The 17,234-nt window shown below is 53.8% G+C and overlaps 7 protein-coding genes across 7 annotated transcripts; 4 read left to right on the forward strand and 3 right to left on the reverse strand.

The window, feature by feature from the left end:
- The first annotated feature begins 48 nt into the window (after positions 1–48).
- On the forward strand, positions 49–3,109 carry ASPSYDRAFT_183323 (glycoside hydrolase family 2 protein). Its single transcript, XM_040843529.1, has 5 exons — positions 49–303; positions 356–1,318; positions 1,377–1,807; positions 1,869–2,104; positions 2,160–3,109. The coding sequence occupies exons 1-5, from the start codon at positions 173–175 to the stop codon at positions 2,943–2,945; spliced, it is 2,547 nt and encodes an 848-aa protein (XP_040700089.1). The 5' UTR covers positions 49–172; the 3' UTR covers positions 2,946–3,109.
- A 1,337-nt stretch (positions 3,110–4,446) lies between these two features.
- On the reverse strand, positions 4,447–8,164 carry ASPSYDRAFT_60328 (uncharacterized protein; the record flags this gene model as incomplete). The annotated part of the gene is made up of 4 exons (XM_040849836.1): positions 4,447–4,483; positions 5,948–6,771; positions 6,837–7,863; positions 7,923–8,164. The coding sequence occupies 4 exons, from the start codon at positions 8,162–8,164 to the stop codon at positions 4,447–4,449; spliced, it is 2,130 nt and encodes a 709-aa protein (XP_040700090.1).
- Positions 8,165–8,254: 90 nt separating this feature from the next.
- Positions 8,255–8,663, reverse strand: ASPSYDRAFT_408461 (uncharacterized protein). The gene is made up of 2 exons (XM_040846165.1): positions 8,656–8,663; positions 8,255–8,584 (listed from the first exon to the last, which is right to left on the reverse strand). The coding sequence occupies exon 2, from the start codon at positions 8,511–8,513 to the stop codon at positions 8,286–8,288; it is 228 nt and encodes a 75-aa protein (XP_040700091.1). The 5' UTR covers positions 8,514–8,584; positions 8,656–8,663; the 3' UTR covers positions 8,255–8,285.
- Positions 8,652–9,979, reverse strand: ASPSYDRAFT_157041 (uncharacterized protein; the record flags this gene model as incomplete). The annotated part of the gene is made up of 3 exons (XM_040842616.1): positions 8,652–8,821; positions 8,886–9,657; positions 9,725–9,979. 3 exons carry the CDS (start codon positions 9,977–9,979, stop codon positions 8,652–8,654), a joined length of 1,197 nt encoding a protein of 398 aa, XP_040700092.1.
- A 1,753-nt stretch (positions 9,980–11,732) lies between these two features.
- ASPSYDRAFT_157675 (DUF3176 domain-containing protein) lies at positions 11,733–13,490 on the forward strand (the record flags this gene model as incomplete). The annotated part of the gene is made up of 2 exons (XM_040842664.1): positions 11,733–12,342; positions 12,403–13,490. The coding sequence occupies 2 exons, from the start codon at positions 11,733–11,735 to the stop codon at positions 13,488–13,490; spliced, it is 1,698 nt and encodes a 565-aa protein (XP_040700093.1).
- Positions 13,491–14,681: 1,191 nt separating this feature from the next.
- On the forward strand, positions 14,682–15,204 carry ASPSYDRAFT_408553 (uncharacterized protein). Its single transcript, XM_040846167.1, has one exon. It carries the CDS (start codon positions 14,764–14,766, stop codon positions 15,073–15,075), a length of 312 nt encoding a protein of 103 aa, XP_040700094.1. The 5' UTR covers positions 14,682–14,763; the 3' UTR covers positions 15,076–15,204.
- Positions 15,205–15,410: 206 nt separating this feature from the next.
- ASPSYDRAFT_92472 (uncharacterized protein) lies at positions 15,411–16,565 on the forward strand (the record flags this gene model as incomplete). Its single annotated transcript, XM_040852685.1, has 2 exons — positions 15,411–16,115; positions 16,203–16,565. 2 exons carry the CDS (start codon positions 15,411–15,413, stop codon positions 16,563–16,565), a joined length of 1,068 nt encoding a protein of 355 aa, XP_040700095.1.
- Between the last annotated feature and the right edge of the window lie 669 nt (positions 16,566–17,234).

Below are 17,234 nucleotides of genomic sequence, written 5' to 3' on the forward strand. Positions count from 1 at the left end.
CAACCACAGTGGATGAAGAGCAGCTATCCTTTGGTTGAGTGTTCCTATATCTCTTGCACGGAGGCTCCAGAGTCAGTGCTCTACACCCAGTGGCAGCGTGTTACCTTACGGCCTGTACGCGACGCCTTAGCAAGAACTGACGTTACCGATTTATCCTTTACTTCATCAAATCATGAAGCTTTTCCAACAGAGTCTCTCCACGGGATGGGAGTTCAAGGACCGTGATGACAACACCCCAAACCCGTGGATGAGTGTGCCTTCAGTACCTTCGGTGGTGCAGCAGGACCTCATTGCAAATAAGAAGTGCGACACCATTCAGACCCTTAATGTTAACAAACTAATTCACTTTGTTCAGACTAGAAGATCCCTACGTGGGGTTCAATGAACTTAAGGCACGCTGGGTTAACGAAAAGACATGGATATACCGACGCAGGCTTCCCAAGCTAGACGTCCCCGCTGGTGCAGCAGTTGCCCTAGTGTTTGACGGTCTGGACACGTTTGCAACGGTCAGGCTTGATGGCCAGGTCATCCTTGAGAGCACCAACATGTTCCTGGGCCACCGCCTGGACATTACTGAGGCCGTGAGATCTGGCGCTGAGCGACAGCACATGCTGGAGATCGAATTCGACTGTGCTCAACTTAAAGCGCGCGACCTGCGCAGCAAAGACCCGCAGCACAAATGGGAGGGTTTCAATGGCGACATGGCACGCCTCGCCGTGCGCAAGGCTCAGTATCACTGGGGCTGGGACTGGGGTCCAGTCATTATGACGGCCGGGATCTGGCGTGAAGTCCGCGTAGAGATGTACTCTGCTCGCATAGCAGATTTGTGGCCGCAGACACAGCTGGCCGCAGATTACCGTACGGCGACGGTCACGGCGGTTGCTGACATCGATACGGTCGACTCGCGTGCCTACACGGCTTCCTTCCGTCTGACACTGGGTGGGCAGGAGATTGAACGTCAGGATATTCCTGTGAATGGCAGCAGTACTTCCACAGCGACTTTCCGGGTCATGCAGCCACAGTTGTGGTGGCCCAACGGATATGGTGCTCAGACCCTGTATGAGGTGTCTGTGTCTCTAGTCAGTGATGGCAACGAGACACACCACCACGTTTCCAAGGAATTCGGCATTAGGTCTGCAGAGGTTGTCCAGGAACTAGATAAACACGGCAAGTCGTTCTATTTCCGCATCAACGGAGTGGATATCTTCTGCGGTGGTTCTTGCTGGATCCCAGCCGACGGTCTGCTTCCCAATATCAGCACAGAGCGTTACTGGAAATGGGTCCAGTTGATGGCGGAAGGGGGCCAGAAAATGGTCAGGTATGTATCACTGCGCCCTTGGTGTCTTCGCGGTCATTCTAACACTTAATGGTGACAGAGTCTGGGGAGGTGGCGTATATGAAGACGACGCGTTCTACAATGCATGCGACCAGTTGGGTGTCCTTGTCTGGCAAGACTTCATGTTTGGCTGTGGCAATTATCCGGCGTGGCCCGAGCTACGTGCATCTATACAGCAAGAGGCAGGATTCAACGTGCGGCGATTGCGACACCATCCGTCAGTCGTGATATACGTTGGGAACAACGAAGATTACCAGGTCCAGGAACAGGCGGGACTGACCTATAATTACGAAGACAAAGACCCAGAGAGCTGGCTCAAATCAGACTTTCCAGCGCGCTATATCTATGAGAAACTACTCCCGGAGGTCGTGGCGGAGATGTCCCCGGGTACTTTCTACCATCCAGGAAGTCCCTGGGGAGATGGAAAAGTCACGGCCGACCCTACGGTAGGAGATATACATCAGTGGAACGGTTTGTTACCTTAAAGCACAATAGCGAGCCCCATGCAGACACTCGACTAACGGCTATCCAGTATGGCACGGCACCCAGGAGAAGTACCAGATTTTCGACAGCCTGGGCGGCCGGTTCAACAGCGAGTTTGGCATGGAGGCATTCCCTCATATGGCAACAATCAAGTCATTCATTGAGCACGAGGCTGATGCGCATCCTCAATCTCATGTGATGGACTTCCATAATAAAGCTGACGGCCATGAGCGGCGCCTGGCGACATATCTAGTGGAGAATCTACGTATGGCGACAGATCTCGAGGTCCGTTCTTCGTCAAACGCAATGGGGCTCATTCTTGCTGACATTGATAACCTAGACCTATGTATACTTGACACAGGTGGTGCAGGCGGAAGCAATGATGTTTGGATACCGAGGCTGGCGGCAGCAATGGGGCGACGCGAGGCGTTGCGGAGGTGCCCTGCTATGGCAAATCAATGACTGCTGGCCGACTATCTCATGGGCAATCGTCGACTATTATCTACGACCTAAGCCAGCGTATTATACTGTCAAGCGGGTAATGAGGTCTCTGGCAATCGGCGTCCGACGTGAACACCACGACTGGAGCGTGGTGCACGCGCAGCCCAAGAAACAAAGTCGGTATGAACTGTGGGTAGTCAGTGACAGGCAACAGGAAGTGCAGGGCACTGTCGAATTGCGGTACATATCAGTGACCACTGGCGAGGATTTACGCCCTTCGGTTGTTCGTGAGAACATCACCATCGCTGCGAATGGCACAACCACCGTGATTGCTGATGGGTTGCTTGACCACCTGACAGTGCCAGAGCCTCATATCCTAGCGGCGCGTCTATGGGTAGACGGCCAGGTCGTGGCGCGGGACGTTGACTGGCCGCAGCCATTCAAGTACTTGGACTTTGCTGACCGTGGTCTGGAGGTGACAGCGAGGGCCGGGGCAACGGGCGAGGAGCAGATTCTTCAGATCAGTGCACGCAAGCCGGTAAAGTGTCTCGTCGTCGAAGAGCGAGACGGTGTAAGATTGAGCGACAATGCGATCGACATCTATCCAGGCGACCAGCAGGTGATCGCAGTGACAGGGCTCAGTGCCGATGCGCCTCCTTTGAAGTACCGCTATCTCGGTGACTAGATAGTGTGCTACAGTTTTACGTCAAGCTGAAATTATACAACCACGTCACGGACAAAATATGATGCTGCTCTTCATGTTAACTATGCCATAACTTCTTTCAAGTAGCGACCACAGAAATAGACCTATAAAATGCCCCAGCAGTCGCGTACATAGTCGGTGTAACCTCCAGACAACCGATTTAACAGGCCTTCCAACCTCCCGTGCTCAAAGCGATATGAAATTCTACTACCACCGATCGGTCCCCTCTATAGTACGAACGGGATAACTAGGTCCAGACGTACGGGTGAATTCTCTGACGCCGGGGCCAGTTCGAGGCCAGCGTCTCCACCAGGCCGTAGTTTGACAGGCGGATCGCTCGCTTCGCAGGATCTCATCGTCTTCGAACTCAAAGGCCCACAGTGACGCGTCCCCTCCATGCCCGGCAATTCTGGCGTCCGTTCTGGAGTTCGGTCAGATCTGCATGTGATTTTCAAGAGCTGGATCGGCGAGTCCCAGGCGGAGCGACGCCGGTTATAGTCAGAATGCAGGCGGAGCAGGCGGACTTGTACCTCTTTGGGACGCGCTCTACAGCGTCAAGCTTTGTACGCCCCCGAAGCCTTGCCTCGGAGGGACCGGAACCGGGGTCACCGACAATGGCAGCGTCGTGCGAGAGATTCCACAGTTGTCGACGATGCTCCATGGCCCCTAGGGTCCGGCACTATGGCATGACAGTCGTGTCTGCTTTGGCCAAGGAGGTCCGCAGCAGGTGTCACTACGAATAAGCCCCCAAGATGGGCAGCCCTGAAACACTCGTCGTAACGTAAATCAATAAATGCCCTAGTTTGCCAACCAGGGTGAACGAAGCAAAGCTTTTACAGAGACTATTCGCATTTCCGCCATGGCAGAACATACGCAAACGAATCCAACATCCGAGAAGGTCACTATGGGTGAGAGCAGCCACCAGGAGAATGCTGATGGCATTAGAATGGAGGTGCTTCAGGAGTCTGTGGCCCTTGATATTGCCCGGCGGACCAGCCCCCCACAGCCGTGGAGTTTCCAGATGGGAAAACTGTACGCGGTAGTGACTGTCGCATATCTTTGCTCCGCCCTGAACGGTACGACGATGCCCAGAAACCCATTTAAAAAACCCACTGACAGGAATAGGCTTTGACGGCTCGCTCATGGGCTCTCTGCTGCCCATCCAGCAGTTCAGAGACACTTTTGGTTCCGGCTTGGTCGGTTCGCAGGCGTCCTTAATCCAAGGCATGTACACTATTGGGGGCGTCAGCGCGTTGCCATTTGTCGGCTTCGTGCTGGACTTCTGGGGCCGCCGTATGGGGATGTTCGCTGGATCTCTGGCCGTCATTGTTGGAACGATTCTTGGAGGTACTGCCAATGAAATGGGCCAGCTTCTCGCCAGCCGGTTTTTCCTTGGTAAGTGGCCTGAGGGTTTTGGAAGCCTTCAAGCTCACTGCTAACTGTCTCACTGAAAACTATAGGCTGGGGATACTCGATGGCAGCTTCAGCTGCACCCGCCTACGTGGTTGAGATGAGCCATCCTGCCTATCGTGATATCATGACCGGGTTATATAACTGCCAATACTTCATCGGGGCCATTGCTGCTGCTGGTGCATGTCGAGCCTGTCTTAAGTATGAGTCCTCGCTTGCCTGGCGCATCCCGATATGGTGTCAGTTAATCTCGTCTGGCTTCGTTGTTCTTCTTGTCTGGCTTATCCCGGAGTCTCCTCGCTGGCTGTACAGCCATGGTCACCGTGAAAAGGCATGGGACGTCATCACACGCTACCACGGGGAAGGCGCTCGGGACAATGCCTATGTCATCCTACAAATTCGGGAGTACGAAGAGGCCATCAGTCTCGAAGGCTCTGATAAACGTCCCTGGGATTTCAAGGGACTAGTCAACTCAAAGGCAGCAAGATGGCGTCTATTATGTGTAGGTATCGCATCCTTTCTCAGCCAGTGGTCGCAGGCCGGGGTAACCACATACTATATCGGAGGGCTCTTAAAGAGCGCTGGCATTACCGACACTACAAAAGTGTTGGATATCAATCTCGGAAATACTGTCCTTTCGGCCGGTGGTGCTTACCTAGGAAGCGCTCTTGGTCCTAAGATCCGCCGAAGGCCTATGATGATCGGTGCTTGTATTTCCTGTGGCGTATGTATATCGTGAAACTTCTTATAGTGCCCTATTATCTCCTTATTTGCTGACCTCTTGCACATTAGATCTTCTTTGCAGGTCTATCTGCAAGCACTGGCGTCTACTCGAATTCTCAGCAACCAGGAGCTGCGACAGGCTCCATAGTCATTATATTTCTGATTGGCTTTTGCTACAGCTTTGGATGGACGCCCCTTCAAGCCATGTATTCAGTCGAGTGTCTGGCCTATGAAACTCGCGCTAAAGGCATGGCAGTGTACTCTGTCTTTACTAATATTGCTTTACTCGTTAACCAGTTCGGCATTGGAAACGCCATGAGTGCCATAGCGTGGCACACGTATATCCTTCTCGCCGGCTGGAATATGGTCCAAGCCCTGTTCATTTACTTTTTTGCCGTCGAAACGAACAAGCGGACTCTTGAAGAGCTCACTGAGGTTTTCGACGCACCCAACCCCCGGAAGAAGAGCACGGAGCCGAAGGCGGTGCTGGTGTCTGATAGAAACGAGGTGGTTGAAGTTAAGAATCAGGAGTCTATCTGATCGGGCATGCTGTTAGATTCGCTTGTGGGTCCCAGAATGATAGTTTGAAACACTCCATCTACGGCGGACCTGTATCTTCTCGGTGGTTGTAGATTGCCACCAACAGCCCTACCTGTACCATATCCTGAGTTTTAACTTATCACGCGTCAAGAATGCTCAGGTTTGTGGAATCAACTTTTTACATATACATATACTACTGACGAATATGTTACATACAACCGAGGTATAGGAATAGTTAACGCATAGTCACTGGAGACAAGGAAACGACTAACAACGTTTAAATGCCTTCGTTCGTTGGGTTGAAAAGGGACAACGCCTCGCTGCTTTGAGGATTCAGATTTGGCAACTCGGGCCAAAGGTTATTGGCATCCCAGCTCAGGTAGTCCACCACATGCTGCGGCCAAAACTCATCAAAGAATGCAGCAGTAGCTCCATCACGGCTATTTGTTGTGTCCAAGGGAGGGAAGGGCTCTATTGAAGTATTGCTGCCACGGGGAACGCCGGACGACTGACCAGGGCCATGTAAGATAGCTTCGAAAAATCGCGTTACAACGTGGAGAGACGCTTCTGCTGTTCGACTGTAAGATCGCATACGGCCGAGTGTCAGTATAGCAGCCTCGACCAGTGCCTTACAAGTGTCAAAAGACCCGGGGGGGTCATCTTCTGCGGGTATAGTGGACAGAAATATTAGCGGGATCATGACAGCCTGGAATAACAGCCAAACAGCATTCCAGCCGATGACTTGATTAAGCTCTGGTATTTCGGAGATATCTTGAATCAGTGCCTCGGCATTGCTGTGGCATTTCTCAATAGCACCGCGCTCTTCCACTCGAACGGCGCTAAACGGCACTCGCCGCATCGCGAAATTTAGAAGAATAGGGCGATGAAGTAGGATACGCTGACTATAAAATCGCCATCGCATAATAGTACGAACGGTGTAGAGTGACTGGGGACAAGGTTGATGATATTTCAGGATCGGTGGTAGATTCTCCCACCATTGCAATAATTGAGAGTCCAGATCGCACATCTCTGTGGGTGTGAGGGTCGGGAGTGCTGCCAGAGATTCCTGGATCTTTGAGGAGATCTTTGCATATTGGATGTTTTCAGTCAGGGGAAGGATCCGGAGATAGCTTTCCTAGTAGCCGCGTTAGACATCACAGATCAGCATTCCTGGGCACAAGCATAGAGGAAGCCGCGAACCTTGTCCAGAACGTGAGGGGGGTTTACGGTAATGCTTGGGCCAAAGCAGTCCATGTTGGGCCGGCCTAGCGTCTCATGTCCCCAGGTCTCCAGGCACGTAAGTGACCACCAGATACGACGTCTGAGTTCCTGGGATATCAGACTCGTGGGCTCGACTGCGAAGCGGTTGGGGATGCAGGGCTCCCGCTGGAGGCCCAGGGTTACTGCCATTCGCAGAGAGGCGCCCATCAGAGAGTACCCGAGATTCGGCTGGCTGATGTAGTGGCAATACCAGCCACCGATGAGCCCGAGGGCCTGGACCACCTCGAGGCTGGGACTGCCGAGGGAATACACGCTCAACCGGCTCATGGAGCGTTCAAAATATAGCTGGTGAGTCTGGTCCTCTGCGCCTGTAGCTGCAATGCTGCCTAAGGATAGAACAATATTCAGCAACGCCAGCCATTGGTCGTCCTTGCGGCTCCCTGCCATCAAGGTGGAGCGAAAAGCGTCTTCGTCCAGAAGCGGCGCGAATGGGTGAAAATGTAGGAAGTATGCATCTAGCATTTCCATTTCTGTCGGCGGGCTCGCGCGCTGCGAGTTGGATAGTAAATGGAGAGAATCGTCGTCCTTGAACAACGTGCGGGTGAAGTGTGTCTCGAATTCTGGATGAAGCCACGCGATCACTTTTAAAGCGGCCTGGATGGACGAGACCCCCAAATAGGAAGTGGAGTGTCGAGAGGTCAGCGATAGTGCGTTGACGTCGTCCGAGATGGGAGCGGATGGATCTGAGCCCTGGATGCTGTGGTTATGGTCCGGCTGTTCAGCTTCACCAGGCATCAAATGCAGGCCCTCCAGATCAGGGCGTTTGATTGACAGCGCCGAGGCGTGAGTGCCAATTGACGCGGCAGTGGCGGGCGAGCCTTGCTGCTGGGAAGCCACCAGGTCCAGCATTTGCTCCCTCGAGAGATTGACAAGATTCTCGGGCGCAGTGTCGGGAAAGAGCCTCTCCAGGGCATCCTGGTAGCGCGAACGTGCCTCTGCCGGTTCTCTGTCTCAGTCAATTTACGCACAAGACTTCTCCTGGCCATGGATTTGTCATTGATTTACCGTTGCGAAGCAGGCGAGGGGCGATGGAGATAACAGCACAGCTCCGGCTTCTTGTACCACTGGCACGCCTCACAGGGCTGCTTGCCGTCACATTTCGTCTTGCGCCGCCGACACGACGTGCAGGCGCGCGGGGCTATCCCCTGGCGACCGATCCGGTGGCTTCGTCGTGGCTGCTTTGGGTTTCGCGGGCCTTGTTCGGGGGTCGGGTTGGCGCCCTGGCCAGCCTCAAATGTGACGAACATGGCGGGCTGCGGGGGAAGCGCATGGAGTCGAGGGGCAGGCCCGAGTCTGGGCAGAGGAGGGGAGAGGAGGCGCTTTTGAGAGCGATGGTTCAGGCCTCCTGGGGTCTCCAAAGTCTCCAGATTAGTGGCTCGAACTGAAACGCTTCTGTGGGGCCAGCTCGGGCCGTGTTGCTTTGGGCGATGATGGTCGGCCAGGCCAGTACGAGAAGTAGTTATGTATGTTGCATAGTACTCGAAATACTTGGGCACATTGGGTGGACTCTGGAATGTGCAGGGCAGACGAAGTATAGAAGAATGTCACCACCGTCAACGCCTGGCACAAGGTCCCTCCCAACAAGACTTGACCCATTTGCTTACTGTCACGGCCCAGTCGGACAACTCATCTAATATATTCATTGAACAGCGTATGGAGTAATAAAACTATTTTGTTCTTGGTTTGCAAGTTTGTTCCTACCCATGGGAAAAGTCCATATTGTGTACAACATTCTTACCTGTTTGTGACCTCAGCGATCCTCCTACTTCCACTGTCAGCCTTCATCTCTAGCTGTGGGTTGGAGTTCGATGTAGGCTGCTCTTCCTTCAATTTCCTCGGAGAGAAAAACATGCTTAGGGTTGAATTCCAGCGACTCCATCGTCCGGACTTTCTTTGGAGTAGGTCTGCAATTGGGCACAACTGTGAGATTGACCGCACGCCAAACACAAGGACGAAGGAGCTCCTCACCATTCAGAATATATATCAGTTCAACCGGGATCGGCGCCCAGATAGTCAAAGCTGCAATCTGCCCGAACCCCCACTCATCGTCCTCAAATTCGTCCCTGGCCAAACTGCGCAGGTGTCTTCGCTGCCGCCACATCATCGTCACGCCAACCACCATACCCGCCGTCAAAAGCCCAATTAGCAAGACCCAGAACAGCACCAGGGCCCTAAAAGCCGACCTGCGCAACGAGTCGCCCTGGAATTTCTCCTTCAGCGATTGCAGCCAGAACGCAACTGTGCCGGCCACCGCGAAAATCGCGACAGTCCATCCTGGATACGGGACCGGGTTAATGACGCTGTAGTCCGTTGAGCTGTGCGCGCAGCCATCTGATGCAAGCTGCCAGTTTGCCCTGCTGTCGCTGCCCAGATGACTCTTGCCAAGGGCGACAGTGACGAGGACAAAGACAGCAAAGTAGAGGATCACACGCGCTGCCCAGCGCGACACTGGTTGCGTCACGACTAGACAGAAGAAGGTCACAAGGATGCTGTTGACTTGCAAGAAGGCCATGGCCTGCATCTCGGCAATTTCAAAGGTGGATGGGTTCTGCGACAGGTGTGCGAGGGTTGCAATGGCGGAGGAGCCCACGAAGAAGGCATTTGAGGAGAAGAAGTTGAGTTGGATATCTTTCAGGTCGCGTACGAAGGCGCTCACTGGGCTGAATGCGCGATAGAGGATGCGATAGACGGGGCCGACGAGGATGGTGAGCCCGGTTTGAATGCTGTATGCGTACATCATCTATCGTGAGTCCAGGAGTGAGCGATGAGGCCTGTCAGTATGTGGACAATTTCTGTCTGAGCCTTACGCCGATTCCTGAGAGATCAGGGTTTCCGACCCCGTATGTGAGCAGGCACAAGTTCTGGCAGTTTTGCACCTCAACCGTTATGTTCAGGCCGTTCTTGTGGGCATACCTGAAAAAGTCGTCCATCTTGTCAAAGTCGCAGTTTCTGTCAGTTGCCAACGTGATGGTCTCTGTCGGGGTTGCGGATGTTTCGCTCGAGGCTTTGGATGGCGTATTCCCCTGTGGAAGCGCGGCGGCATACTGTAAATACGACAGCATGCACGCCACCACACAGTGTAAAATGAACAGCATGGTTCTTCAGAGCAACTCCCAGTGAAGACAAGGTTGCAGAGAAACTTATTGTAACTTTTCCCTGGAAACTGCCACTTGTGGAATCGTCAACGGCCGGACGTGCGGCTTAAATCCCGCATTCTGGCCAAGAAACCCTGTATAGAGCTGAGCAACCCAAGCAGGGCTGAGTCGAGTCAGTTGGCGGGTGAGCAAGGGTTCAAATCAAAGGGCGTAAGCGCCGCTTGGTAGTCCACCAGTTCCTCGATCTAAATTGGGATAGGCACAATGCGAGAAGCCAAGAAAGGACATGGGTGAGATGCATCCCCATCCAATAGTAGGGCTGAGGTATGGGCTTGGAGCGCCGCTAGCGTCTTCGAGTTCGTCCGCTGCAGTGATTATTGGAGGTCGCCGGACAGCAGCGCTGTTTCTGGGTTAGATGAGGCTAACGGATATACTAATGCAGGTCTCGTTGCGACTCAGCTCGCCAGCCGCCATCGCTCCCACCGTCTATTCTTCCTATCCTGGCTGGTCAGCTGGCTCTTGTCAGTATCTGCCAAGCCAGAAAACGTTGAGGGGACCGTTGCCTGGATCAGCTCTTCATCAGTTGCTGTTCTCTGCTTGTTGGTCGTTCCGTATATCACTCACACGGTCAAACGGGAATTCATCTTTCGTCTTATGGGTTACAGCTGCTGACACTCTTGTGCGCAGGCGCAGGCTGACATTTCGAGGGGAGACTCCGCGTCGGAGTTCAGCAGCCTTGACGATAATATCGGATCTAATGACACAGATGAGTCCAGCCTAGCCGGCTGGCCCCCAGACAAGGGTTGGTATATTGTTTGTGATAGGGCGCAAAGGCAGCAAAGACCGCACCGCGGTCTCTGGTGTGGGTGTGAACGTGGGGTGGGGAATACGAGGACAGGGAAAAATCATCAGTCTTGTCTTCAGCCGCAAATTGGGTGTTTCCAGCGTTGACAGCGTTTTCCTGGCGTGATTGATCAGCAATTCTTTCCAGCGCCGTGAATGTCAGTGCTGAGTTTGATATTCTGAGGTGCCCTCGAGGCCCGGAATGGAGGGAAACCACAGGTTCGAAAGTCATGGGAGTTGATCATTGATTAACAGGCCATTTTTTTTTTCCTCGCGAGTGTTTCGGCACGTTCTCATCTGCATCTCTTCAGCCAGACTGTGGCGTCCGCTCGGAACATCCTACCACCAATTAAAAGTGCAACTACGCAGACAGCCCACTTCTTGGAGGTTTCCCCCTTTCTCAGGATAATTGAAGGTCCTGCACACACTGCACACACCGCACACCGTGACATTGGTGATTCCGGTCTGTTCTTCAGTCGCCCACTGATAGCCGGCGTCCAGAAAAGGCATCAACGTGATGAGTTTAATTGTACACACCGTAAATAGCGCAGCCTTTGATACAGGCAAGATGCAACCACACAAGCAGCTAGCTAATCGCCAAATCTGAGGACTGAACCTGCGAAGGAATCGAATCCCAGCAGGTCCCACTTGGTGCCCTTCGTTCTGACCAAGAATACACGGACCTATCAGCCGGAAGGGCCGAACATATGTATGAAATCAACCGAGCTAGGGCCAGAGATTGGGCATAAAACAAACCAGCCACCTACGGGTGAGGCTGCGCGGCTGTTCGCGTTGTTTCGTTCGCATTGACGTTGGCGAAGGTGTGCATCTCTCAAGAGCCATCTGCAACACACAATCGTGGACACAGGCTGTTATAATGGCTGCAGAGAACAGCAACGACAAGCCCTGCCAGCAGCCTGCTCAGGCTTCCGAGGTAGATTCTGAGCCGCAGAGCACGGCCAGCACCCAGTACAAGCGGCATCCGGTGTACTCCCCAAGCGAATGGCTTCTGGAATCGATCAGCTCGATTCTGGCCCTGGGCCTGCTTATTGGTATCGCGATCATCTTCTGGTATATGGATAACAAGCCTCTGTCTGCCTGGCGGGGCCGCGTCTCTCTCAACGCGACAATTTCCATCCTAACAACTGCATGCACTACCGCGCTGATGCACGGTGTAAGCACGTTCATAGGACAGTCAAAATGGCTTCACTTCAAGAACGGGCCTCGCAAGCTGGCTGAGTTTGAAACATTCGACGGGGCAAGCCGCGGTCTCTGGGGATCTATTCTGATGCTCACCACAGTCAAGTGGAATTTGGCCACCATTGGAGCATTCATCACCATCTTGCGGCTAGCTTTCTCGCCCTTCGCACAGCAGGTCGTTTTGGTTGACCAGCGCAATATTATCACCCCAGACAACACCGCCACGTTCGGATACTCGTACAGCTACAGTCGGAATTTACGGGGGTCGCTTGCAAACTCCGGCGTTGGTAAGCTTTGGCAACGCCCTGTGCCACGGGAATAACTGCAACTAACATTCCTGTGACCAGACAGCATTCCCCAGGACCCCGGTATGCAGTCCGCCGTCTTCCAGGGCTTGTATAACATCAACACTTCAGAACCATTCCGCTGCCCCGGGGCATGTCGCTGGACCGACTCATATATATCGCTCGGGTTCAATGCTGCGTGCAGCAACGTTACCCAGGCGGCATTAGAATCCAGGAGCTGCTTGAAAGACGAAGATGGCTGGGAGGTATGCAACATGACAACGCCCGCCGGGCTCGGCCTTTCAACTCGCTACTCGGCAACCAGCGCGGTGACGACCTTCGCCCTGAATGCAACCTCGCTGCTGAATCCGCCCTCAGAGCTACAACTTCCCGGTACGTGGCCTGAAATCACACGATTCGCAGTCTACAGGGCGACATCGGACTACAACTTCCTAGCAAATGACATCAACATCACGGACTGCTCTCTCTTCCTCACGGCCTACGAGTACTCCGGCGCAAAGGCCAACGGTAGTGACTTCTCCTTTGCGAGTAGGCGGGAGGTCGATTTCGGCATAAAGAACCCCTGGACCTATGAGACCAACCCAGGAGGAATGATATTCACCCGCATGTACACCAACGAGACGACGGATGGTAATGTCACGATCCCCGGCCTTGAAATGAGCTATGCCAGCATCTCCGCGCTGGAGACATTCTTTATGTCCCCGGCAATTCGCTCCCAGTGGGTCGAGGGGAGCTACGTCAACACAGACCTGGGTGTCGCCGCTGCTCTCTCTGGCGATGTGGACCTCAACGACCGGTTCCGTGGGATGGCGACTGCCATGACGGACTATCTCCGGTATGGCCCAAATCCGCAGACTGCTTATGGAGAGAAAGTCGAGAGCGTGCCTTTTGTTTCGATCCGTTGGGGCTACTTTGTTGTTCCAATTGTGACGGAGGCGTTTGCAATTGCGTTTGCCGTCCTGAGTATCTTTAGCAATCGCAGGAGCCGCGGTGTTCCCTTGTGGAAATCGTCGACACTTGCTGTGCTGGCCTGTCAGCTCGAGGAAAGACTTGGGCTCCTAAAGGCTACGGATAAGGGACTTGTAGAAATCCAGGCAGAGGCTGAAACGGCGAAGGTGCGGCTACAATAGCTCACAATTATGTCAATGCCAATATGAGTGAGATATGATATCTTTACCACCCCGATACAGAGCTCAGCAAATTAATGCAGTGTATGCTGGAGTGTGATACCAAACACTGACCCTCTTATAAAGAAGGAACCGGGACGATCTTGGTTATACAGAAAGGTTATGTAGAGAATATATACCAGTGCCTGATCCTGGCCCGACAACAGATGTCCTAGTTAAACACGTAGGTAAGCCACAGTATGTAACTTAGTCTTCATTAACTTAGGTACGAAGTTATATATATATATCGGCTTCATAAGTCACCCTCCTAAACCTTCTTCACCATTACTGTCTGTTCATACGTGAAGTTATTCTGAGGGAATTATAGTCATCTTGACAGCAGAACCTATTGTTACACTTAACATAATTCCCTGTCTAGGACCATGCTTCTAGTAGTCGTGACTAGTTGCAGCCCTGTCTGTACCGGCTGGGTTTCTTATACCCTTGCTTATAATACTAATAGTTCGCTCGACGCCACTGATGAGGTCTACTGTGTATATAGTATCGTTACATAAGGTAATAGCTTTGATGTATATGTATATGTCACTAGGGTATGTCTATATGAAAAGTGCAGAGGATAGGTGCATGTGTACTGTCATAGTAAGCCCCCAGGAACCTGGTCACTTTTAGGAGGAAGAACTTGCTCCCACTGATGGAGCAGTAAAATGTCGTAAAGACGCCATTGTTTGACAAGAAAACTTCCATTGTGCGCGGGTCTAGGTTCCAGGAGTCTTGGATCTTCTGGAAAACCGGTTTAGGAATGGAGAGTCTCAGTCTACCTAGCCGGAGCTGGGGAAGGGATATTACTTTGAAGTGCCATAGTCTTGTACCACTGTCCATTTTTCCTAAATTGACTCTTTGAATATCCGAACTTAATCATGGTCTTTCATCCAGGACCGCTGGGTGATCATGCATTGAAACGAAAGGGTATGAGCGAGCATGCCTCTATACAGGATCGTTGGAAGCATTTAACTTTGGAATATATCACCAAAGTAGCTAGGGAGCCAATTTTGTCCTTGGTCGATATCCCAGTAGGTGAAAGCGTCCACAATTTCATCCTTGAAAGTATATAGTGGTCTGGGGCTCGGTTATCACGGTTACCCGGAATCGGCAAGTTCCTTCAGATGGGGGGGCTCAAAGCGGCGAAAAGGAAAAGAGAAATGGACCAGCAAATTCATTGAGCGGAGAAGCTCTTGACGACCTGCAAGTCAAGTTTGAAAGCCACGTTGACCGAGCTATGATCGATGCCAGCTTAGAACTAAGCAAAGAGTACCTTGGTGTAGTTCTCTCGTCTTGTACCCGTTTACCCGACGTCATTATACCAGATGGGGCGGAGTACGGGACAGCCTATGGCACGGGGAGTTTAACACGCTGGCCAGACGGAGAGAGGGGGATCTCAGGGCAACTACAAGCAATCCATGGATGGCTGTACCAGTGGTCTGACTTTGTCATTGCGGATGAGCCCACTGCGGAGATCGCTGCTCGCACCAGGATCAATCAGTACTCGTCTCCAGATCGCAGAGAGCTGCTGGAAAAGCCTACTCCCTAGGCCTTGGTGGGTTGCACGTACGCCGGAGTTCTTCGCGCCCGGATTGGCTGCTGGGCTGCCCGCGACCCGGCGGTGCTCCACTTCCTGGACAGGACTAGCTTACTTTTGATTAATGAGATCTATCAGATCGCGCTCTCTCTCTCTCTCTCTTTCACTCAGGGGTACTTTTGACCAGGGACACGCGGCACGCGACTAGATTGCTTATGTATTTTATTCATGTGTTATGGCCAGGGGACTGGTTTCTGCTGATATTCTCAGGTTCTTAATATATCCCGAGCTGAGGTTCCAACCTGGATCTTTGACAGGTTTATAGTAAACAAGATAATTACTTCTAGATGGATCTCTTTCTCTACAACCCAACCTACCAGATCTGGATCTGCACCGCGCCTCGCTGCCAGTATGCAGTGGCCCCGTCGGTCCTGCTAACCCACCTCCGGACCCGTCATGGCTCCCACCCATCTGCGGCCACCCCAGCCCTCCGTGAGGCTGCCCTGGCGACAATGCTCCAGCGGCCGTGGATTGATCCTGCGAAGGAGACTAGCCTGTTCCCGGTAAAGGGGGACCCCCCAGTCCCAGGCCTGCCTGTCTACCAGGGTTATGCCTGCCCCTACTGTCCCTATATTATCCGGTCGTTTCCCCTGCTGGATGAATACTGCCGGAAGAAGCATAGAGAGCAGGATGGTGACTGGCGGCCGGGCCGGCTCTCTCAGACTGAGCAACAGGCCCGTAAGAAGGCGCGTCTAGCAGGCTGCCCGGTCTCCTGCCAGCGGTTCTATACCACCCGGGCTGGGAGTTATTTCTTTGAGGTATCCCAGACTATGCCTGCAGGGGGCTGCCAGGAGGGTAATACCATGCAAACCTCCCAGGACCCTGCAGAGCTGATCCGCGCCCGCGTTAACCAGGCACTGCAGGAGGGGGAGGTCACCGTAGAGCAAGCTGACGGCCAGGTACCCGTCCTGGATGCCCACCCTACCGAGGCCTCCCCGTGGCTGGAGCTCACCCGCTGGCCGGAGTACCTGCGGGGGCAGGACCTGACAGCTGTAGCCCTGCTGGGCTGCCTGCCAAACCCCCGGACTGAGCCGCTGCTGGCCCAGTTCACTGCCAGTGTCCAATGACTGATCGACCAGGCGTACCAGGCAATCCGCGAGGGCCAGATTAATGAATTTGACCAGGTCCAGATCAATACCTTCTTCCGTCGACCCAGCGTGTGGAACCGGCCAATCCAGATCCATCTCCGGCCGGCAACCTACCGGCGGTACTGCCAGGTCTGGCAGCAGCTGGTCTGCTTTGTGTATCGCAGCACGCGGCCGGAGCAGGCTATCCACCTACGCCACCAGCTGAACACCGCCCAGCTTGCGGCCCTGGACCAGATGGAGGAGTACAGCCTTCAGCTACAGGCACTAGCCCTAAAGACTACTTCTAAGCCTGGTCCCGCAGCCCCCGCAGCCCCCGCACCCCCCCTACCTGCATCCTGCCCACCTCCGCCCTAGGCCCCGCCGCGGACCATCCCATGGAAGAAGAACCCTGGACTAGCCGGCTCCCTCCCCCGCCTGGCACCCCGGGTGGAGGTCCATGTGCCTCCCCCGCCAGCGCTACCACCAGCCCTGCCGGCCGGATATAATAGCCCGCAGGCACGGTCCCCCCAGGAAGTATCCCTCCATGAGCGGTTGGACCAGGCCTGCTTAGACCTCTCCATCGCGCTCCTGGACCATAGCTTGAAGGGTGACCTCTTCGAGAGTCCCCTNGTTGGGTTCCTTGCGGTCCTCGGGGTCGACCCCGTGCGGCAGACGTTCCGGGATCCGTACGGCTACACGAGCTACCTATCCGGGCTGGTGAAGATGGCCCAGATGCTGGTTGCCCTGCGCGCGGTCCGCCTGGCAGAGGCTGGGCAGGTCAGCTACCCAGCGGATGCCCTAGACNATATGCGCGAGCGGTTCCTGCTCTATGGGGTCCGGGCCCCGTTCGGCTGGATCACCCGCCTGCGGACCTATGGCAAGAAGATCCAGAACAGTACTACCAGCCTGGGCTATATCTACTGGAGTGATGACGAGCAGACCCTGAGCTACAAGGACCTGCAGCTCAGCATGCAAGGGCTCCGCGGATTTATCGCAGGCCAGGTCACGCGTGCCCAGGCAGAGCTGGAGGGGCTGTTCCTGCTC

The sequence above is a fragment of the Aspergillus sydowii genome (assembly GCF_001890705.1).
Source record: "Aspergillus sydowii CBS 593.65 unplaced genomic scaffold ASPSYscaffold_10, whole genome shotgun sequence".
NCBI classification, from domain to species: Eukaryota; Fungi; Ascomycota; class Eurotiomycetes; order Eurotiales; family Aspergillaceae; genus Aspergillus; species Aspergillus sydowii.

Excerpts from the sequence above, each read along its gene's own strand:
- ASPSYDRAFT_408553 (XM_040846167.1), top strand. The coding sequence starts at position 14,764 with ATGATCGATGCCAGCTTAGAACTAAGCAAAGAGTACCTTGGTGTAGTT.
- ASPSYDRAFT_408461 (XM_040846165.1), bottom strand. The coding sequence starts at position 8,513 with ATGGGTCAAGTCTTGTTGGGAGGGACCTTGTGCCAGGCGTTGACGGTG.
- ASPSYDRAFT_183323 (XM_040843529.1), top strand. The coding sequence starts at position 173 with ATGAAGCTTTTCCAACAGAGTCTCTCCACGGGATGGGAGTTCAAGGAC. Across the intron at positions 304-355 it reads GACCTCATTGCAAATAAGAA|ACTAGAAGATCCCTACGTGG; the intron begins GTGCGACACCAT and ends CACTTTGTTCAG. Across the intron at positions 1,808-1,868 it reads AGATATACATCAGTGGAACG|TATGGCACGGCACCCAGGAG; the intron begins GTTTGTTACCTT and ends ACGGCTATCCAG.